Raw genomic sequence first — 23274 nt, 5'->3', positions numbered from 1 at the left:
CTCAGTGCAAAGGTCCTAGAGTCAACCCAAGTACTAAAAAACAGGTCAATATGGGCCCTCAAAGCTGAGTTATGAGCTCCATAGTCCCTGGAAAATGTGAGCCATGTACTGGCATAGCCTGAGATAACTTACAGGGAGGGGAGAGAGCAACGCATGGCTTATGGTGTTCCCCAGAGTAGCCAGGCATACTTAGAAGATGGGACATTTGTCCCAATGCTGCTTCTGTACAACTGGGCGCGGTATTTATGTAGAGTCAATGAGAAGGGTACACAGCAAGTGAAAGGGCTCTGTTGGGAACGGTGATGATTTATGAGACGTTCACCTTTTTCCTTTGGCTCATAGATATTTCCTAATTCTCCTGTACGGTGAAGATAAGTTACCTGACGGTAGAAATTAAGAGACAACATTGGTGATTTCTTATATTTTATATAAAAATTTTAGTTAAATATATTCATACATAAGTATATACGAAAAAGCTATATTCATCTTCCCTTGTATACTTCTATATTATATACATACAAAGTAACACAAAATTATATATATGATGTATTATAATATATATGACTATTCATAGAGAAATGCTAAAAGGAAATACAACAACATATTATCAATAGCTTCTAGTTGTCTTTTTCTGTATTTTCCAAGTTTTTTGCACTGGGCATTTATTTTTGTAACGAGGAGCAGAACTGTGCAGATGTGTGTAGGCACGAATGTGTGTGTGCATTGGGTTTCTACGCATGTGTATGTTCATGCACATTTACTCTGCGTGCTTTCTCTGAAGAAAACAAATGTTTTCAACTACAGCTCATTACTTTCGTTTGCTTCCCTGGTACAGATTAGCTATCTGGTTTTCTTAACATGAAAATGGGCATAACTTTTTTTCTGCATCCACAGCTTCTAACAGCTGGGCTCAGGCCCTACTGTCATTGCAGGCTTTGGCGTGTGTGAGCCCAGCCAGGCCCGGCTAGGGCGTAGAACTGGTCAGTACAGCTCGGCAAACCGTGGACGTACATCTAGAGGTGTTTAAACACAGCAAACAAAAACAACCCAGGAAAGAATGTTTGGGACTTAATTCCCTTGGGAGAGGAACGCGTCTCGTAGGTGCTGCTTATCGTGTGGACAAATGGGAGGTTAATTGGGAGGCCCATTCACAGTGCAAAGCAAGAGCAAGGTAACGAACCAGACACCCTCAGATGGGAGCGCAAAGCTGCATCCTGGCTGTCCGTGCCCCAAGGGAGATGAACACGATGATCTCATGGTTATTTTCCATCCCGTATGATCTACGGGACTTCCCTGACACATGTATAGCTGTTTGTAATTTGTTCTTTGGCTAGTACTTTCTAGATGGCTTTGAAGGAAAACAGCGATTTCCCCATTTTTTCCTGGGCCATATAAATAGCAAAGTCTTAGGTTCCCACCCTGTGTCTGATTTGTCTCCATCACTATTATCTGATATGAAGAAGAGCTTGGGAGAAAGTTTTTCAATGGCACATTTGGACTTGACAGAAACTCTGAGTTGAGGTGAGTCCATCTGTGGATGACGCGCGACGCACTATTCCTACTCCAGCCCCATTGCCTGTGGACTTCTCAGAGGGCAGAATAGCCTCTGTCTTTGTGTAGAAATTTGAAATTCTCTGATGGAAGTTTTGGTGTCATGGCACATATCATCTGGAGGCATCCGAATGTTTTCCACGTGTCACAAATCACCCTTCCACAAAGCAGTTTTTAAATCCCTTGCTAGTGTGAGTAAGGATTGAAAAACAATAGAGGATTCATGGTTTTGTCCAAATTACAGGAAGGTTCCAGGGCCTCCAGGAAGGAAGGATGGAGAGGAGAATAAAGAGAAACCATTAGGATCTCAGGATGTCCATCTTAAAATCTTAGCCTCTGGGATCCACTTTGTCTATAAATACCATTCTCCTCACCTGGAGTTGTAAAGCTAACGTTGTTTAGCCCTTCTGGCTTTGCAGTTATGGTCTTGTTTGATTGTAGGGCACTGTTCCACCAACCACCACCTTTCCTGGGACTCTGTATGATTCTAGGACTACCAGGAGATTGTCTAGAAAGAAAAACTTGTCACACCTCTGCCCTCAAGAAGGGACCGTCTGTGTCCACTCAGTGTCGTTAAACATTTCTCTAGTTCTTCTTGGCTATCCATCTTTTTGGTCACTTCAGTTCCTTTTCAGGCAAGCAATAAGTATTGCTGGAGGCCCTAGTGAGTTACAAGGACTACAGAGAGGATGTTGTTGCATATAAAGGATTCTGGGACCAGGTTAGGGAAACACAGATTCATTAGGGAGACAAGGGCGACAGCATCTGCCATGAAGAACATATAAGAAAGTGTTCAGTAAATAAATGAACTTCACAAATTTGACAAAAGTGTGGTGAGTGGAGAAGCGGTCATTTAGGCTCCAGGTCCCAAGAAGTCTGCTGGGGAGGGGAAGAATCTGAAGGGAGGACAGGACTGACGCGGGGCATCTAAGGAGATTAACAAAATATAGAGGGAAGGAGTTAAGCAAGGATAAAGCAGGATAAAGTGGGGTTTTAGACCTGTCCAAGGTGTAGTCATGAGGAGGAAAGGTATGGGGAGTTAGGATAGCACTATGTTGCGGGGGCAGGGGTTTTTAAGTTGCTTTTTTCTGTATGTTCTTGGGTGCTATTTTCTTGATAACGATGTACTGCCAGCAGTGGCTTGTCCAAAGATCTGACATGTGCCCTGGGCATCTTCCTCCTGTGTCCTTCCTCACATTGGCCCACCAAGTGTAAGTTTCATCTCAAACTGGCCGCCCCTCCGTGGGTGGCTTGCCAAGTTATGGTAAGTACCCCAGGCTGGCTCTCCCTTGGCAGAGAATTTCATTTGCCAACAGATCTGGACTGGGAAGAGGATGGATCAAGTGGTTGGACTGTGTCTCCAGAGACTATCCTCCTGGGAGGGCCAGAGGCAGATGCTTGGAGCTGGCTAGCATCAGGGAACAATCTGGTAGCCACAGAAGAAACCCTCCTGCTTGGAGGGTCTGAGAGCCCAAAGACACCTGCTTGGCTTGGCTTGCCTTGGCTAGTAGTGTTTCCAGCAGAGATGAGCAGGAGATGGAAGGGTGGTTGAGAGCTAGCAGGATGAGGAAGAACGGGTCTTCAGTGCAGAAATGAGATATTTATCATTCCCTGTCTATAAATGCACAAGTTCTGACCATGTTGTTGGTGAACGCAATCAAATTTTGGCACTGTTGCCTGAAGCACTCCAGTGAAGATAAGGGTAGAATAACCTGACAGAAAGGATGATTGAAAGGGGTCGGTCAATGGCTAAGCGGCAAAGATGGAGCCTATAATGAGACAGAAGATGAGAGAGGTCAGGATATGAGAAGAAAAGCCATTGCTGGGGATAGCTAGGGACTGGGGGCTTCCAGGGATGGGAACTATATAGCCGTTCTTTGGCTCTATGTCAGTACTCCTGGCCTACTGCCCTAAATGTGGATTCATGAGACCAAGAATCAAGCATGAGGGGAGAAGGGCTTTGCAGCAGAAATGCCCCATAAAGAAAGACTTTACTCCCACCAACAGAGCTGCAGCAGGGGGCCCTGCCACTCTCCCAAGCCTCAAAACCATGACCTTCTTACTCAAAGACTGTCCATCTGTCCAGCCATTCCGCCAAGCCCTGGAGCCCCATGCTGATTTCCCTTGGAAGAGCCCCAGTTTCCCGGGTGACCTCAGCAACAGCAGGGCCCACGGATGGCTCCAGTTCCAAACTTCCTGTCACTAGGAAGGGTCTGCCTGGTCCATGGAAGTAACAATAACACAGTTGCTGTTTCTGAGCAAGAGCCCTCAATAAAGTCATTGGGATGATTCTCTCGGCAGCATGTCTAATCTTTTCTGGCTGCCTTTCTGAGCACTGGGCTCCCAATCTATTTTGGTTTCTCTCTTCTTTGACTCATTCTGAGACTTCCACGCTATAAATCTGAGCACATCCCCCATTCTCTCTCAGTGCCCGATCCCACCAGCAGGCAGACAATTCAGAATTAGCAGTGGTCATGGTTGTCCAAACTGACAAACAGGGAAACTGAGGCACAGCAGGCCACAGGGCCTTGTCCCGCTCCCCCACAGTGACCCAGCTGCACAGCTGCCAGCAAGGCCCAGGGTTCTGGCTCGAACTTTAACTCTGGAGCTCTTAAGGAAGGCTGGGGCCATGTGAACTGTTTGAAAGCTCTTACCGGGCCCCACTTGGCTACACATCGCAGGGTTGTGTGGGAAATGGGATTGTAGCGGGGCTGCAGAGGGGGCGGGAAGTGTGTACGTGCATGCGTGCACGCACACATGCGCTTCTGTGTGCCAGCGGTGGGTTTGATAGTGGTGTTTCGAATCCTCCCACGCCTGGGATTTGACAAGCAGAGAAAGACCAGAAAACCCAAAATAATGGGGGAAAGAGAAGACAGAGCTTTCCTGAAGCCATGGTGCAAGCTGTGGGCAAAATGTCTTCCTGTTTCTCATCCAGAGCCCCTGCCCCTAGGCCCAGCAGGCTGGCTGGCTGGACTGGTTTGGCCGGTCCACAGCCACTGCCAAAGCTGAACTCCCACTCCCAAACCCTCCTGCAACCTCACATCTTCCTGGGTGCAGCCTGGAGAGGGGAGTGGGGTAGCCAGGGGGCCAGCAAGGGTTTCAGACACTTTCTAGGTGCCCCAGGGGACCTACATATTTCCTATGTAAAGTTCAGTCTGTTTGCAATTAGACTTCTCTTCTTTGCTTATTTCCGGTGAGATTAAAAATAGCAAAATCAGCTTAATCTGGGACTCTCTGAGATCAACAAGGCCACTGTTTCCATCAGTATGAAAATACCAAGCTGTCCCGCCCATAGTCATGGGTCACACCACACGGCAGGCCCGGCAGCCTTTCTATAAGGCAGAATCTTCAAGATGTACACATCCTCAACAGATCAGGCTCTGTTTCTGGATCCTAGCAAGCGTAGCTTCTTTTCAACTTCAACTAAAAGACAAGGGATCCAGCACTGTCTCAGGCCCCAAGTTCTCTCTGTCCTTCCTTCTGGATAAGCTTAAGTCCTAGGCCCTGCTGGTCCACAGTAGCACTCTGCCCTCTGCTTCTGGAGTTTTCTCTGAGGTTGTTCTTTAGGGCTTAGGGATGATGACCCAGATCAAAGCCTCTGATGGTGTTTGCTTGTGTGTAGAAGTAAAGATAGGAATAGGGAAAGGACAGGGATGACGACAGGGACAGAACTGAGACAGAGGCAGAGATGAAGATAGACCTGATGGAGATGGACAGAGAAAGAAGAGAATCCCATTGGTTTTATTTCTCTGGGGAGCCTAGACTGATACGCTAGGAGTGGGGAGAAAAGCAGGTTATATTAAAGTTATTCAATGAGTAATAGACAATTTCATTTATTCATAGGGGAAGGGAGCAAATTATAGGGAAATATAAATGTGATGGAAGCTTCACAATAGCAGCAACACTTATTATAATAAATGCATAAACGGAGGTGTTACAAAGCCTAAACTCAATAGGAATGGGCTGCAGTTTTAGCAGTTTTGGCTCCGAAAAGGGGGCATTGGTGGTGGAACTTCCTGTCTAGAGTTCCCCTCTTCCTGTCTGAGAACCTCCTGTTGCTGCTCCCCCCTCCCCCCCATTACAAAAGATGGTATGCTTCTGTCTGTGGAAGCTTGCAAAGTAAAGGCCCGATGTTGGCCTGTCTCTTTCCTTTTAGTTCCAATTAAACAATGAAGGTACTTTTGAACAGCATCTGTATATATGGGCTCTGTGGTTACCAAGGACAGAAAATCTTCCTCTAACTGCTTTAGTAAGTGGGAAATCCAATGGGCCATGCAATGGAAAGATCCAGAATCAGACCTAGCAGCAGATGCAGTAGGATTCAGGACTAAAATAACGTCGCCAGGACTTGGTTACTCTCCTTCTCTCTGCTTTCTTCTCTGCTGTGCTGGCTTTAGACTCAGAGTTCACATGCCAGAAAAAAAGGGCAACAGTTGTAGGCTTTATACTTGCCAGTTAGGAGCGTCAAAGCCAAAGGATGAGTATCCTTTAGAGAAGTCCTAAGGAAAACCTCAAGGAATCTCATTTGTTGTGATTGATCTGATGTCCATTCCTGAACCAATCACCTTGCCCAAGAGAATGAGACAGCCTGATTGGTTTAGGCCTGGATCATTTGCTTTGCCTGAATTGGCGTGGAGTTGAACTGAATCTCACAGATTCAGGTGCAGGGTGCAGGGGACAGTGTGGGACTCCCCAAGAACAAGCACGGGCATGGGAACCAGGAGAGAGGGGACAAATACTGGGCAGTTAGAGATTACAGATAAGAAAGCCTAAACATTCATAATCCATTCATTTACGGAAAAGCATGTGTGGGGCTCTGCTATGGGGAGGTTGGGCCATCCTGTTCTGACTGCCCCATGCTCTCTTTTCATATGTGCTTGGTCATTGCCACTGCTGGGGTGGCAGAGTTGTTGGAAAGTGTTCTTTTCTCCAGTTCTTCTAACACCCAGCTCTATTACCAGCATCTTCCACCAAGAACCTGACCATAGACACAGATGGAAATGGGGCAGGAGTATTTTTCTGACAAAGCTGATGTTTCCATGTCATGCATGTGACTAGTAAGGAACTTGGCCAGGAATAACTACAGTTTGGAAAGCTTGGCCAAGGCCATAAATCATCTAATGAAGCCCCAGCCTCATCTTTCAACTTAAAACTTGGTTTCCATCTTCCCAGTGTCCTGCCTGGGGAGCAGAGAAACAAGAGAGCTGGACACTGAGTGGCCAGTTTTGTGTTCCACTGGGATGGCCCCCAGGCTGCACTGAGGTCGCCTTCCCATGGCGTGGTTCTTAGGGGTAATTTGGGGTCGAGCTGAAACCTTGAACTTGGCCCCTCACTCCTCTTTATTTTGCCAGTGCAGTCATGGAAACATGTCTGGTTTTTGAACTTAAAGCATTCTGGCCACAGAGGCCAGAGAACGAAGGGTCACACAGGACTGTGCAGAAGGGCAGGTGTGTCTGGGCAAGAAGATGCTTCCCCTTGGTGCAGCCCCGAAAGGGCCTGAAGGGCCAGAAGGAGCATGGCAAGGCTTGAGCTCTCAGGAGAGAGAAACAAGAGAGAAGTAGGGCAGAGGCATTGGCAGAAGAGGCAGAAGGAGGGAATTTATGCAGGATGACATCCAGGATGCTTTGCCATGCATTTCCATTAGAGTGGACACCCAGAGGCTTGCCATGCTTCTGACCCAGGAACAGAGGACGATGTGGCGTCCGGTGGCCCAGAGTCAGCACCTTGATATTTCAATAGGCCCAGTAATAAAGGTGAGGGTTGGAGTAGCAAACAAGCAGACCAAGCCAATGTGATCAGATTCAATCAAGACAAAGCAGGTAGACGACTCAACAGCAACAGACATCCTGGGCTGAGGAAATAGGGCACCATTCCCTTTCCCAACAGGGATAGCTGTATTGCTCCGTCTTGGCAGAATTTTCAACTTTCACAGGGCCCAGATCTTTGGGGAACCTTATTTTGCCCTAAGCCAGCTAAAAATAGTTGGGTGAAATGCGACTAACCAGAGACCCTCTGACCTCTTCAAATTTAGCTTTTGGACCAAGTTAAGAGACACTCTTCCGAGCCTTATTTCGGAGGTGGGAGAAGCTGTGTAGTGGCAGGCCACAGGCTCTGTGTTCTTTAGTTTAAACAAGAATCACTCTGTGAGCTGAGGGACTTTAGGATCATGAAGAAAAGCAATAAATAGGAAAGGGGATCAGACTTCTAGGATAGTCTTTGCTATACATTTCTCTTGATAATATGAAATAAAATGGAATGCTTCTTTAGCCAAGAGAATAACAATAAGAACAACACTTTTGTTTCTCCTGTGGAGTGTGGGCAGATTACCTGAGGCATAAATTCTCTGGTAGTCATAGTAAAACCTTGTAGCTTATTGCCAGGATGTTGTAGCTGCAAAAAAAAAAAAAAAAACAAAAACAAAAAAAACTGCTCTTAATGATTAGAATTTCTCTGAATAACAATCATAACAACTATTGTTAGGTGCTTACGATAAACTTGTTATTATTATTAGTATTATTATTTTTCGTCCTGGGGATTGAACTTAGGTCCTTGCACTTGCGAGGCAGATGGTGGAACCACTGAGCCAAATCCCTGGCCTGACAATAAACTTGTGAAGAGTGGTTACTGCTCTCATTTTACAGAAGAGAAAGTAGAAGCTCAGAGAACTTCTATAGCCCTATGTAGAAAGAGGGGAAGATTGAATTCTGTCTTGGTCAGTGAGACCACAGATTCTGTGCACCTAACTTCTCTGTGGTTCTCAGCAGCACCTCCATTCCCCCCTACACTGAGCACTGTGGGGCTTATCCTTGGGAAGCCTGATTCAAATTATGAGTGCATCTGTCAGCATCCTGGCAGGAAGGCGTTGGTACAGTTAAATGAGGGTAAGTGAGGACTCAGAAATGGGATTGCTTACAAGTTCTGGACAAGGTCAAAGGAAACCAACAAGGCACGATGAGTTCCTCCGGGGTGGACAGGGATGAAGAGCTTGAGAGCAAGGGAGGAAAAGCAGGAGAGAGACACTCAGCAGGTGCTGTGGCCTTCGATGAAGGGGTGGTCTAGAGACACAGCCAAGCAGAGGCCCAGTGCAACCAAGGGAATAAATATTTTGACTTGGTCCTGTCCCTCCATGTTTTTGGTGCCTCCCACTGGCTGAACCCAACTGAAGCCAGAACTTGTGGGGGCCCAGCAATGCAGTCCACGTCAGCCTCCCAGGCACAGGGCGTGGGAAGAAGGATGGGGAAGGGCATCTGTTCTGGGGGATGAAGGCACCTGTCCAGAGTAATGAATTAACATGTCCAGAAGTTTGGGTGCTTCTGTTTTGGGGTTCAGGGGTACTCACTTCCCTCTACAGGCAAAAGGATGGCTTCTGAAGACATAGGAAATAAACTTTTGATCATTTAGGAACCAGCACAGATTCACCAAACAATGCTACCAGTACTGTACTTTAAAAAAATGGATGAGGTAATTTGGGGCCCATGGCATTTCAGTAGGCAGTGCAACAAGGACCTTGTGGCACTGTTGAGAACGAGGTCTGGGACACAGCATAACTGGAGTGGCTGGGACCTACAGCTGCAGATAGACAGAAGGTCCCATCAGTACTCAGAGCTCTTCCATGGCCTTCACTTTCAGCACCTCCACCAGAGACTGAGAAGAACCATCAGAGGTCAGTCTTACCCACTGCTGCAGCAGGAATGGCTCCTACCTTGGATAACAGAACTAGAATCCCCAAAGAGCCTAACACTTTGGGCTAATGGTGGTTGAATGTAACATGATAACATAATAGGATTAAACTTACACCTGCGATGTTGATCCTGAATCAGAAGGAACTATAGTGCTCAAGACAGGGCAGTGGTGAGTATTACTAGAAAACTTGATATAAATCTGCGTGCACGATTACCAAGAAAATTGGTGTGATCTTAGGTGAAATTAGTTGAAAAATAATTTCAAGTGACAGTTAAAGAGATCTGTTCCACCTAGAAAGCTATCATGTCTTTTTCTTTCCTTCCTTCTTTTCTTTCTTCTTTCTTTCTTTCTTTTTTTTTTTTTGTGTGCTGGGGATGAAATGTATAGCTTCATTCAACTATCTACATCCTTAGCCCTTTTAAAATTTTGAGACAAAACAAACAAAAATAAAATTTTGAGACAGAATCTTGCTAATTTGTTGTTATGGCTTGTATGTAGGTGTCCCCCAATGCTCTGTGCACTCACATGTGAGGTTTTTTGGGAGGTGGCTGGATCTAGAGTGTGAATGCATATTAGGGATGTTGAATATGGATTAAGAGTGTGATAACTAAATTAGTCCACTGATTGGTTTAGCATAGTTCTGTGTGTGGATAATGGGAAGGTCCACCTTGCTTGTGGGTGACATCACCAAAAAGGCTTAAACCCTGATAGGATAAAAGGGAAAGGGAGGCTCACTGCTGCTGTTTGCTGCTTGTGGCCTCCTGCTAAGCCTGCCATGGACTGTTTCACCTCTGCCATGCTGCTCTGCCTTGGATCCAGCTGACCATGGGCTGAAACTTCTACACACTGTGAGCTTAAATAAACCTTTCCTCTCTTAACTTTGGGTGTCAGGGATATTTTGTCTTGGCAATGAGACAAACTAAGGCAATTGTTCATATTAATCTTGAACTTGTGATTCTTCTGCCTTAGCCTCTGGAGTGGCTGGGATGACTGCATGAGTCCCGGCACCTGGCTCCACGTTACTTTTATTTTTTTGTTTTGTTTTGGTACGGGGGATTGAACTCGGGCCCTTGTGCTTGCGAGGCAGCAGGAGAACTGCTGAGCTAAATCCCTGGCCCATCCACATTACTTTTAAAGGAGAATCAAAGAAAAACTGGACTAAACTGGGAATGGCGGCTCACAACGGTAATCCCAGCACTCTGGGATCCTGAGACGGGAAGATTACAAGTTTGAGCTCAGCCTGAGAAACTCAGTGAAACCCCATCTCAAGCTAACGGAATGTAATTCAATGAGGAGGCCCTGAGTTCAGTCCTCAGTGCTGAAAAAAATAAGAAGGCAAAGAGATTGGACAATATCTGGGGTGAGGCATAGGGACAAGTGAGGGAGCCTGAGAGTGTGTGTGAAGGAAAAAGCAGAAGAGCCAAATAAGATGGAAGGCAAGTAAGAGAGGTCTTTGTTTATGTAAAAGGTGGTTGTGTAGCAGATCCTGTCCATGCAGGGCAGAAAGTAAATGTAGAGCCAGTGGGTGACAGCTAATAGGAGCTGGCTGGAGATCCCCTGGGGTCAGGCAGAGTACAGGGGAGTTGGCCAGTGCTCTCTGAGATGAGTCCCAGCCAAAGGCTGGTGCCAAATAGGCTTCGGCATTAAATGCATAAGAGGACTACATGGCCTCCAAGGGTCTCTGTTGAGTCTAAATGCCTGGTCCATGAGTAGTGCTTGCACACTGTACCCACTTCACACTGACAATTCGATGGCTAAGGTATTGGGAGGGAGCACACCCAGTCTTCAATACACACGGACCCTTGGACATACAGGACAGGGCATTCCTCTTCAAGTGAACTTTGGAGTTCTTGGCACATGCAGACTGCTCCACGTAGTGGAGGAACCTCGGCCCTAGGGTCAGGCAGGTCTGGGCTTCAATCTCTTCCAGCTGCTCTGGCTGTGCAACCTAGACCAGTCACTTCCACTTGGCATCTTCAGCTCTTCGGTGCAGACTTTGTGGGGGTGGCTGGGAATCTTGTCCTTAAGGAGCTGACTGTCCCTTCTACAGTCGTGGATATGTGGGAAGACTGGGGCTTCACCATAGTTGGTTTCTTTCCATTCTCTTCCTTGCATAGAGCTCAGATTTGTGGCCATTTCTAGGAAATCTTGGGCAACAGGTCTCGTGGGGCCTTGTGGGAAATCTGTACCCTTCTTTCCTTTCAAAGCACTGCCTGTCACTCCTCCCTGAATGGCTGCTCCTCCTCCACAGCCTGCAGCTCTGCTCATGCCACTCACTAACTTCCCCTCGGAGACCCCGTACACAGTCTTGGCAGCAGTGGGAGTGAGTGACTGGGGAGAGGCTGGTTGCAGCAGAGCGGCCATTCTTTCCCTGTGGGCAGGAAGCCCCCTATCTCTGAGGTCTTGATTTTGCAGAGTGCTCAGGGTGCTGCACTGGGTGAGATGTCTTCTGATTTTGGAATTTACTACCATCCCGAAGCAAGCTATCTTTCTTCTCCACTTTTCAAAGTTCAGCCCAAATGCCACTTTCTCTAGGGGATGCTGCCTGGCTTCTCCTAGACACTCTGTGCCACACAGCCAACCACCATCAAGGGTTGGTCCCAGTTCTTGTGTCCTGTTTCCCAACCAAAGGGAACTCGTTTTGAGTACCAGGACCAGGATCCGATTCTCTGAATCCAGGTGGATGTTCAGCTACATTCTGGGGACATAGTATGCACCCAATGAAAGCTTGCCATGAGGTTCTTTCTATCCTTCTCCCACATCCCTTTGTTAAGTCAAGAGTGATAAGAATAAACACCAAGTTAGCATTTACTCATCAACCAATGTTTGTAATGTGGAATGTGGTGACATCTGACTTCTGGACTTGTTTCTTGACCCACTGTTGATGTGCTCCTCTACCTCCTTCAGCCCAAGATTCTTTCTCCTCCTGGTGCAACTAAATCTAATTCCCACCTAGGAGGTCCCCTCTTCTATGCTTTCAGGATAGAAGGGACCTTTCCCCTAGTCTTGCTATAGCTCTGCCGGCAGCAGGTTAGGGATTCCCCCTAGAACCCTGCCCAGCCTTTGGAGAGTAGGCACCGTACTAGCAGGGGCTCCAGCTGCAGCTCCCCATGGGTGAGTTCCCAGGTAGGGGAGGCTGTTTGGGGTGACCACCCACTCCAGGGCTGGCCTGCTTTGTCAGACCCCCCTTTTCAAAGACATCCTTGGCAATGACCCTCTGCTTGGCCCTGTGCAGTGGCCTGAAGTTGCCCATTTATGCAGGGAAGGAGGGACCCTGCTGAGGTCCTGTTTCCTGTCCTCTGCAGGCCCAGACTTCAAAGTTGTGACCCCCCCATCCTCCCCTTCCTTCTTTCGCCTGCCTCCTGCCTTCCTCTCCTCCTCAACATTCCTTGATTCTTCTTGTTTATATTGCAGCAAAGAACTGTGAGATTGAATGACTGGACTAAAAGATCTTGGCAAAGGGCCACGTATCTTTGGGTGGTTTAAAGGGGGCAGATGCAGACTTCAGCCCCACCCATGCCTTCCCCAGAGGGGACTCCCTCCCCCAGCTCCAGAGGAGAGGAACGGTGCCCAACAGAGGCAGACAGAAGGCGGCCCAGCCGGCCCTGGTCCCCAGGCAGGAGAGATTGGTTTTCCAGTGGAAGAGGTGGTCTGAAGGAACGGATTCCTGGAGGGCGGAGTGGAGGGAAAGAAGAGCTGTGTGCATCTGTAGCTGGTTCTGCGGGGGATTCCTGCTGGCTCTGCAGCACCTGGCTCCCCGCGCTCTCTGCTCCGCCCTGGCTCCGTGCTGCAGGCTTGTTATGGAGGAGAGGTCAGCTCACCGGCCTTTCTTCTCTCTTGCTCCTCTCTCCTCAGTGGCTGCTCAGTGCAGGGCAGCTCAGCCTGGGCTTCATGTCCTTTCTCTCACCTCAAAGGATCTGTGTGGTTTTAGACAAGTTAGTGACTTCGCTGGTTCTCAGTTTCTCCATCTGTAAAGTGGAAATGATGACCCCTACTTCACGGAGCTGTGGCAAGGATGAAATGATACAACAAGACAGGCTCCACACAGAAGGATGGGGGTCAGGGGGATGGTGGTGGCCCAGTGCGGTGGCCCAGGAGGCAGGGAGAGAGCCCGTGCAGACCTCTGTGTGGATTTTTGAACCTTAATCTTCCACTCTGCACATGGGGTCTTGTACAGGGCTCGTGAGCTCTGTAGTAAGGATGTGTGCACCGGAGCTGAAGAGGTGATGGGGAAATCAAGCTTCATCATGCTTGGCACAGCAGGGCTGCTTTACTCTGTGCCTGTTGGCTCTCCCAGCACTTGCCAGCTCTCCCGCCTGGCCATGGTCATCAGAGGAGGCAGCCAATGTCCCTCATCTCCCAGATGAGCCCCTGGTGCTGTGTCCCCTGAGGACAGAGCTGTGGGTACTGGCTGGGGCTGAGCACCCTGGACCTGGGTTCTTGGTTAGGCAATGCCCCTGACCTGGTATGGGAGCCCCAGAGTTTGCAAGTGCTCAGCTCAGAGGCCCTGAAAGAACAAGGTAGGGGACTGGGCAACTGGGCCCAGAACTTCCAGCCTTTGCCTTTTTGTCTGGCTCTTCTTGGAAAAGCCAGGGCCAGATCATAAGGGGACATTGGTACCTGGGACGATGGCAAAGCAGTGGTCATTTGGGAAAATAAGGAGAGAGTTCTCACCAGGATAGACATGGGGCAGATAAATTTGACTCTGGAGGAAGAAAAGTGGGCACCTGGGCAGCAGCTTAGGAGGGAACCTCCTTGCAGCAATATCATTATACAGCAGGTCTACCAGGCTTGCCAACTGAGGTGGGAGCATTTTTTCATGGAGGATTACTCTGGGGGCCAAGGAGTGGAGGGCCCAAGCCTGCTGACCAGTGCTGAGGCTCCAGACTTGCACGGTCAAATCTCCCATGTGCCGAGGAGAGACTTTTCCCTTGCACAGGCTCGCTTGGCAAAGGTGGAGGAAGAAATAGCCTAGGTGTGCCCCTTCCTTCCAACTGCAGCATCCTGAACCCCCAGGCTGACCTCTGCTGGGGATGTGCCTGGCTGAGGGGGTGGTGGTGGCAGGATGAGCTGTAAGCTCACCTTAGGGCCTGTGAACTGGACCCCTGGGGCTTGGTGCCGGCTGCACAGAAGCCTGCTCCCTACCAGGCCCGTTGGCCATTATTGTTTAACTGTATGTTTGGTCATGGGGGCACTGAGTCCCCCTGGGTGGAGTGTACACCCCAGGCACAGGGACAAGCATGTATGCTGCAGAGTCGGAGACCCTGGGCTGCTGTGGCCTCAGAGCCACAGCATCTCCTCTCCACTAGAGCCGCCCTGTCCAGTAAGGTGTCATTTGTTACCCTGGCTATTTAAACCTGACTCCATTAAAAGCTTGGTTCTTTGGTCGCACTAGCTACATTTCAGGGCTCAATAGTCGCCTGTGGCTAGCCAGTGGCTGCCCTGTGGGGCATGGAGCATCCTGTTGGGTCAGAAAGTTCTCTGAGCATGGTGACTAGGCTGTACTGAGGATCCATCATGCTTTCAAATGCTGTTTAAACCCTTTTACGCAGCTGCTAACTCATCCAGTTGCCAAATATCTACTCTTTTTCCCTTCCCCAGTCTACCCAAAGGAAAGGGTATCTCTCCGTGAATATTTATCCTGTTTTTTGAACGGGAAACTGAACAGCAGAAGGGGCTAGTGAGGCATGGGTGGCTCGGAGCTGGGACCTGTGTGCCCTGCCGAGTGGCTCCTTCCTAGCTGGGTCGGGCAAGAATCAGAAGCCAGACGGAGGTTGGGGGATCCTGGGGCCTAACTCACTCACCTGCAGTGCCTTTTCAATCATGCAGCTCTCTGAATGGGAACCTGTGAGTAAGCGCTATGCAAGGGAGCTGGAGAAAGGGCTCTGTGTGGGAGCAGGGGCTGCCCCGAAGCCCACACAGAGGCCAGCTCTGTGCTGTGCTGCACTGGCAGCGTGGGCCGGGAGGGGCAGCCGGATCCGGCAGCACATCAGCCTCCCTGTTCTGATTCTGGCTGCTGAGCGATGGTCCTCAATCCTCAGTCATCCAGCAGAAAAAAGAGAGAAAAGGAGCCTGAGAATTAGACACGGGCTGTCCACTTTGCTGAGGGATGGTGTGCACAGACTGACTCGAGTCTTGCATCTGTTTTGGCACGTTGGGGAGCCCCCGGGACCAGCCCCACCGATGAGCTGAGCTGACAGAGGCCCACAGGAAAACCTGCCTCAGGACACCTGCTGTTTGGTGGCAGAAGAGGGTCCACAGGAGGAGGCCGCTCACAGGTCTCTCAGAGGCTCTGATCTGGGTATATCCTGCGCTATAAGTGCTTGTCTATGCCTTCAGACTCTCAGAGGGCGCTGACTGTCTGCTGTTCCTGCTGTACCAGGCTTGCTTTTGGAAGGCCTTCAATAGACATTAGATAGATGGTTAAATGGTTATGGTTCAAGGTGGGCAGAAAGGAGGGGACAGCAGTGTGTCAGCTGGCTCCTGTCTGTCAGTGGGCAGTGACCTTTCTCAGGGAAAAAGAGGAGATGGAGGACATAGGAAAGTACCATGTCTATCCCCTCTTTAGCAAGCCACCGGGCATAGAGAGAAAAGACACCACTGATTTGTAAGGTGGGATCTGGGTAGCCCCTGGCTCCCCAGATGGTAGGGACAGTCTGCAGCTCCTCTGATGTGCCCTTGGCCCTCGCTGGGGAAGCTCACTCCGCGGCCTGACTTGCAGGGCGGTGGGTGCTCAGTCCTGGCCTACTAGTGGTGGGCAGAGACTGTAACTGCAGCAAGGGCTGTAAGTCAGAGGGGAGCAGGCTGCACAAGGAGGCCCTCAGCCAGGATGGACTAAATCTGCCCATCTCCCCCACTTGCCTGCCCTCTCCCGCAAGCCGCACAGGTTTGCAATTCATCTACCGTCCTCGCATGCTGTTCCTGCTATCAGATGATGAAAATGGAGCTTCGTCTTGAAGAAAGAAAGAAGGAGCTGGCTTCCCCCTGCCTGGTCTATTTGAGCCCCCTCCCTCCCTATCACCATGTGTTCCTGAAACCTGGGGCTGTTCCAAGCCCTAAATGTGCTGGAAAGTATATCCCTGAGCAGCTGTGAACCTGCTCAGGCTGCAGTGGCTGGGGGAGAATCAGAAACCAAGAGATAGGCCGGCTAACAATGCAGCCCCTTGTTCCTGCAACGCGAGAGCTCACCATCAGCGCCAGGCTCCTGGGAGCGAGGAGCAGCGAGCCTGCACACGTGTGCATGCGCGCACACACACACACACACACACACACACACACACACGTGTGCCATCTGTGGTGCCATCCCCCATCTTGCCCACCCGGGACCAACGCTGGGGAAAGCTGTCACCTAGCGGGCCCAAGGCCATCGCGCCTCCAGGCCGGGCCAGCCTCTCTCCCACAGCCTTCAGCCCGGCCTCCTACTCCCTCTTTCACTCTAATTTCACCAGGAAGGTAGGGAGGGAGCTTCGGGGAAAGGTGCAGAAGCCTGAGGTTTCCTACTGAGCCGGGGCTCATGAAGGACAACAGAGGCCAGAGGGGCTTCTTGAAGCTGAGAAGGTTTGGAAAAGCCTGTTTGCAGGAACCAGACACCCTGAAAAAAATCACTTGCAGGAGAGTTTTGAAGCGGGCCTGGTCACGGAGCTGGCAGTTGCTCAAGGCTGTGGTGGAGTCAGGGGCCTTTCCATCGGGCCTGATTACAACCACTCATGATCCTTGCTAACGGCAGGCATTGTGTGCCAAGTACCCGTGGGGGTCTGAACCACCCACAGAAACAGGCCTGTTCACACCCACCACAGCCTGATAGGTGGGAGAGGGCGGGTCTCATCATAAATGGGTAAACTGAGGCACAGAGCCACTCGATTGCCAGGGACTGCCAGTGACCAAAGTGGAAGCAGTTTCTTTCCCCAGTTCTTAGAGGTTGGGTTCTCACCAGATGCCTCCATGAGCCTGACCACGAGCCTCCATGAGCAAGCATGGAGGAAATCAGCACAAATGCTCCTGAGTGTAAACATTTCCCCAGAGCCTCATCTTCCCAGACAATGTGGGCCTGGTCCAAACTCCGCAGTGTTTCCAGGAGAGACAAAGGCTCACTGCTGTGCTTAACCTGGCAAGATTCTACCAACTCAGCACTTGGGTCACCTTCAACTTTACCCTCCCCCACATTCACTGTGTCTGAGTCCTACACCTTCTGACCAAAGAGCTCTCCCATCCTGCCCCTTTGTTCCTTTTCCAAGGACCATTGCCTTCATTCCAGAGCACATCATCTCTTCCTGGTGTCCCCATTCCTTCTCCTTGCCATCAAGTCAATAACGTATCTGTTCAGGATCAAGTATAAGCAATCCAGTCAAACAAGACCATCCATAAACCGGGGCCAACTCCAATTCATCCTCTCTCTTGTTTTTCCTACCAGGCATCCAGCATATAAGTCCACAAACTGGTGTGTGATACCTCAGGGCCTTTGCACACACAGTTCCCACTGCTTGGAATACACTTCCTCTAACACTGTTGCTATGTGGGCCTCTAATGTGGGGTAACAATCATTTGCTTCTCCGTCTATTCCACTGGGCTAGTGATCTCAACCTGAAGCTGCCTTTTAGGTGTATTTAGGGACATTTGGGTCATATTTAGAGATATTTGGTTGTCACAACCTGTGTGTATGCTACTGGTGTCTAGTGAGTAGAGGCCAGGGATGCTGCTAAACATCCAACAACGCACAGCACAGTCTCCCCAATAATTATGTATCCCCAAGTGTTTAATCATGCTGCAGTTAAGAAGCGCTGGAATATGATACTTGTTTCTCAAGGCATTTTTAACAGTCTTTCTATCTCCAATGCTTGGATTAAAGAGATACCCAACGAGCACTTATTATTTTTAATAAATAAATGATCAAACTGATTTAATGGCTATATATTCTCTGTCTGTAGCATTAAGGTAGTGACTAACGAGTGAGCAAGCTCATCAAGAAAAATGGAATAAAATGTGCACATGAATCACATGCTTTGCTCTCCACGCAGAAAAGGAGCAATGTTACCATTAGAGTGGAGGTCAAGTTTGGGGTGGACGCACGTTGCCCCTGTAACACGTTTTTTTTTTTTTTTTTTGGTACTGGGGATCAAACTCAGGCCCTTGCGTTTGTGAAGCAGGCACTGGAACCACTGAGCTAAATCTCCAACCCCATAACAGTTCTTTTTAAATTAGGAACGTTGATGAAGTATCAGGGAAATTCCTCCCATACACTGGCGCGGCAGGAATCGAACTGTAAGGTCCTGCCCTACCTCCTACTCGGGATGTGGCTAAACTGGAGGCCCTAAGGGAGAATTCATGAAAATGATTAATCTTTGGACATCCAGGTCTGATGGAGAAGAGCAAAGGAACTGATATTATTTAACTTTGAGAAGGCGATGGTTGAAGTACCTGTTTTCCAGTAAGCAGGAAGTTGACAGGTGGAGGGGGCTAACTGGCCACTTTTTGGCACCCAAGAGAAACAGATGAGGAAGCAGGAGGTTAAATTGCTTCTGCACAAAGCCAGTGTGTGCTGGGCGAGGCGGTTCCCGGAGGACCCTGCTTGCCGCTGCTCCAGGTCCTGTCTCTACCGGCTGAGCGCGCCCGGCAGGTTTCAGGCCTTGCCTTTGAGCGGGAAAGGCAGGAAAGACCGCGGAGGAGCCGGGGAGGAGGGCCGGAGCGTGAGGTGGGGGCGGGAGAGAAGAGAAAGGAAAGCCGGGGCGAAGAGGCCGCTGGAAGGCCGGGAGGCATCTGGAGAACAGACCGGGGCTATATTTAGGCTGCCATGACTTGCAATAATTTGTGTGAGGGGAAAGAGGAAAATGTGAAGTTGGCGTCGTTTTGGGGCAGGAATGAATTATAAGAAAGGAACGGCTTGAAGGGGTGGGCTGCGTAGGAGCCCCCGCCTCCGCCCCCGCCCCTGGCTGTCTGGAAGGGGCCCGAGCGCCGCGGACCGCGCAGAGGACTGGTGGTGTTTACCGAGCCTGATCCTGCGCACGCCCCTTCCCCAGACGGCCCGCGCTCCCCACCAAGAATGTGGGGCGCATTCCTGGGCACGGCCGGTCTCCCGCAGCACCCAGGCGCTTCCGGGCTGATTCAGGGCTCGTTGCTGCAGAGGTGAGGGCCGAGGCGGGAGCTCCATCCCCGGGCCCGGGGCTTACGTGAGCAGCACTCTGTAAATTCTAGGAATGTGTATACATTGCCGAGGCCTCTCTCCAGCTGGATTATAAATAGAGGATTAGTTCAAAGGCAGGCAGCCTTTTAAAGAGATGGTGCCAAGCGCAGCCTGCAAACCAAATACAGTAAAACCTCTTTAACCCCCTGTGGGTTTATTCCAAGGAGCATAGAAGTCAAAGCCTTGGCATTTCCTGGGCTGCCTCGGTGCCCGCACGTCCTTTAGGAAGTAGTTTAGAGCCTTCACACAGAGCCATGGTGAAACCTCAGTTACTAAGAGTAATACAAGTCGTGCCAGATGGTGGAGTTTTCCAGCTAGTTTAAGGTTTGTCCTTCTAAATAACGTACTTAAAAAATTTAATGATTTGGGATGGAAGTCTTTTTTTTTAGTCACATACCAGGTTTTAAAATAAAATATACAGACTGATTATGCCTTCCCTTCTCTCCCCTCCCTCCCCTCCCCTCTTCTCTAAGAGACAGGGTCTTGGTACGCTGTCCAGGCTGGCCTTAAACTTGTAGGCAGGATTCTCCCTGCATCAGCCTCCCAACCAGCTGGGAGCACAGAAATATGCCACCACACCCGGCTAGAATGCACTGATCTTCGTTTAACTTTTTTTGTGTGTGCTGCTTAGCGTCAATTTTATACACTTCAGTTGTTGCGCTGTCATTCCGTAGTGCCAGATTTTAAGAGGCGGATTACTGTGCTTTTGGGATTTCCTGGGTTCTAGTTTTCATCATTTTCTCATCTCTTGTTGCTGACTTTCCCTGTTGTCGAGAGAACATTCTGTTTTACCTGTAACAACCTCAGGGTCCATCTTCTTTTAGTTTAATTTGTGTCTTTTAGTCTGTTCTGGGTTGAGAAACCAGATAGGCAAACTAGTTAAAATTCCATATAAACAAAAGTTGAGCAGATTATGAGTGAGGAATCTAGCCTGTCCTATGGGATTCTTCCAGCCTTGCTTAGAGGGTAATAGGCCTTCCAGCCCTCTGGGGAACACAGTTGCTTTGAATTATATGCTGCTTTAAATACATCAATATGAGTCCATGTAGATAATTTTGGCTGTTTAGATATCTCTTGGCTCATCCCCAGGTTCTGGTCTGATTTTGGATAGTGAGATGTCTGAGTAGCCATGTTTTGGATAGAGGAAGCTTTACTGTAATTTGAACTTTATGTTCTCAACGCCCTTGCCTTTCAGATCTTTGAGTTTTTTCCCCTCTCTATATTTGAAGCTGGTAGTGTGATTAAATTCAGTGCAAGGGAAAAACTAAACCAAACCAAACCAAAACAACAACCCATCAGCAATTACCCTGCCGGTTGTTCACTAAGGTCTCATTTTCTTTGTCCTGGAAGCTGACAGGGATTCTGAGCAGGATGCAGAATAGTCACGTGTAGCATCAAAGAATGGGAAGATAGTGATTTGAAGATCCTGGGCCTCGAGCTGGTTCAGAGAAGCAGGTGAGAACTGGATACTTAAATGGATGAAAGCGGGCCAGCTCAACCCAGGAAGGTCCAGGAGTATTTGAGTTGTCTTTTTGGCATCTTCTGGTAGGTGGTGAAACTCTTGATGGTTAATCAGAATTGGTGTTTTATAAGGTTCTCAACCAGATGACCTCCCATCCGCAAAGATCAGACACTTTTGATGGAGAAATTAGGCCTGAAGGAGGGGAATGACTATGTTCTGCTAGCCAGGAGGCCTAGAGGACTCTCTCAGAAGCCCTGAAGCCCAGGGCAGCACCTGAGGCAGACTCAGCAGCCTGCTTCAAGGTGAAGAAGTCTCACATGCTTTCAGAGTGTTCTGAGAAGTGTTATTACAACTTTCTCCTGTAGAAAAGCACAGAGCCATGCTGACTTTGTCCTCGTACAGTGTCAGGTAAAGAGATACCAGCCCCATAACCACTATGGAAATCAGTATGGAGATTCTTCAAAAAAGGAAAACTAGAAATTCCATTGGATCCAGCTATTTCCCTTCTAGGTATCTTCCCGAAAGAGTTAAACATCATCATATTACAGGGACACTTGCATACCCATGTTTATAGCAGCACAATTTACAATAGCTAGATCTCAGAAACAGTGATGAGTGGATAAGGAAAATGTAGTATATATAGACAACCGAGCACTACTCTGTCATAAAGAGGGATAAACTCGAGGCGTTTGTATTTAAATGGATGCAACTTGAGAACTAATGTTAAGTGAAATAAGCCAGACACATAAGCTCAAATATTGCACGGTTTCCCTTATATGAGAAACTCATAGTACATATAACGTACACAAGGAACAAAATGGAAGATAGATAAATAGGAAGTGAGGTGAGGATCAGATGGCTTCCCCAAAATACCTATTCCACTGTTTCAAAATATTTTAATAATATGCTAATTTGTTTCGTGTATACTACTAATTTCTCTTAGTTCATTGAAAAGGAAGTTTTGTGCTAGTATCTGTTTGTTTCTTCTTTGTCAGAGAGGCTCTTTTTGTCTTTGTTTTGTACTCCGAGTTACTACTTTGAAGACAACGATACACAGTATATTGACTGTTGTTAGTCTCTTATTATTTTGCTATGAAATTTTGTTAAATATTTTTTTCCATAAAATTAAAAGCCCCAGACATTAGCCCCTTTGCAAAGGTGTTCACCATGGCCAGTCAGCTCCCCTGCCAAGGTCTGCAGCACGTACCTGCCTCCTTCCACGCACCTGAGCAGACGGGACCAGGACGTCCTTGACCCCAGGGTGACCCATCCATCGGCTGGCAAACGGTGACCAGTGATTGATGGGACTTGGCAGAAGAAGATAAGCTGGGTAAATCAGTCCTCTCAGGGAAATCTAGAATTGAAAACACGAAGATTGGGTCAATTGACCTTGGCCGCTGCAACTGGAAAGTCCTGGAGGGCGTGAACAGGGGGTCTCCATGTCTGTGTGGAAGCTGACAAAATCCAGTGTCCACCTGGAAGTTTCCACAGAAAAGTGGAAACTGGAAGCAAGAATTGGGGAGTGTAGAATGGAGCAAAGGCGAGAGAGAGGGAGAGAGGAGATTCAGTACAGAAAACCCCTGAGTGAGAGCTGAGTTCCCCCGTCCTGTCTGTTCCCACGAGTCCCGCTTACACTTGTGCCCTAGCTGTGCATTTCTAAGAGCCAGCTTGAGTAGGTCTCTGTTCCTTGCAACAAAGAAAACTTTGCCTAAATCTGCCGGGATTTCTGTAAAACAGTTACTCAAGGGCTAGGAACTCAGAGCTAGATTCGTCTTAACGTGTCCTCCTCTAGCCTAAGGAATTCCATTGCTTTAACTTCGCCTCAGAGGACCTGTTTTCCAAAGGCTTTAATCCTGATGTCTTCCTCTGACCCCTCCTCGTAGTCTCTAAAGCTTCCGTGCTCCATTGCTATGACCGGTGCCAGGGTTGCCCCTGGAGACGTCCAAGATTGATTTTGGTGCATGCTGTCCTCCTGGTCATCAATCCTGGGACTGCACTCTGCCTGCTGGTTTTCTAATAAGAGACCTGCCAGCTGACTGACACACAGAGACCTGCTTCGCCCACAACCTGATACTCCCTGCAGGGTTGTCACTGTCACTAAACATCAGTGTAGGAAGAGGCTGGGTGATCACCTAGCTCAACATGTCATTTTAGTGATGAGAAAACTGAGTCCCAAAGAGGTTAGACAGTTTACCCAAGGTCAGCAAAAGCCAAATAACTTGTTTTTCCCTCTCCATACTGGTGTGTGTGTGTGTGTGTGTGTGTGTGTGTGTGTGTGTGTTTATACATGTTAAGCTTTATCCCACTCATTTAAAAAGTCTTCCTCAAACCTTAGAAGGCATTTTAAATTGTGTTTATTCCAATTCAGACATATTATTTGTGATCCTTTATAACTGATAGA

General features: G+C 48.7%; 1 protein-coding gene across 2 annotated transcripts in view; it reads right to left on the bottom strand.

Annotated features, from left to right (window-relative positions):
• Positions 1-661: 661 nt before the first annotated feature.
• Positions 662-23274, bottom strand: part of Rad51b (RAD51 paralog B) — a 756475-nt gene continuing 733862 nt past the window's right edge. Inside the window, exons 11-13 of one of the 2 annotated variants that reach the window (XM_033766940.1) lie at positions 22081-22227; positions 7879-7941; positions 662-3320 (exon numbers count right to left, since the gene is read on the bottom strand). In XM_033766940.1, coding sequence (XP_033622831.1) covers positions 7922-7941; positions 22081-22227 — 167 coding nt within the window. In that variant the 3' untranslated portion in view covers positions 662-3320; positions 7879-7921. Of the gene's footprint in view, positions 7942-22080; positions 22228-23274 lie in introns of both variants that reach the window. The other variant, XM_033766941.1, reaches the window with a different exon arrangement.

This window comes from Fukomys damarensis, unplaced genomic scaffold, assembly GCF_012274545.1.
Source record: "Fukomys damarensis isolate Sample0158 unplaced genomic scaffold, DMR_v1.0_HiC HiC_scaffold_21, whole genome shotgun sequence".
NCBI lineage: Eukaryota > Metazoa > Chordata > Mammalia > Rodentia > Bathyergidae > Fukomys > Fukomys damarensis.
The sequence above is the reverse complement of the archived record's forward strand: the minus strand, read 5'-3'. Positions and strand labels throughout refer to the sequence as shown.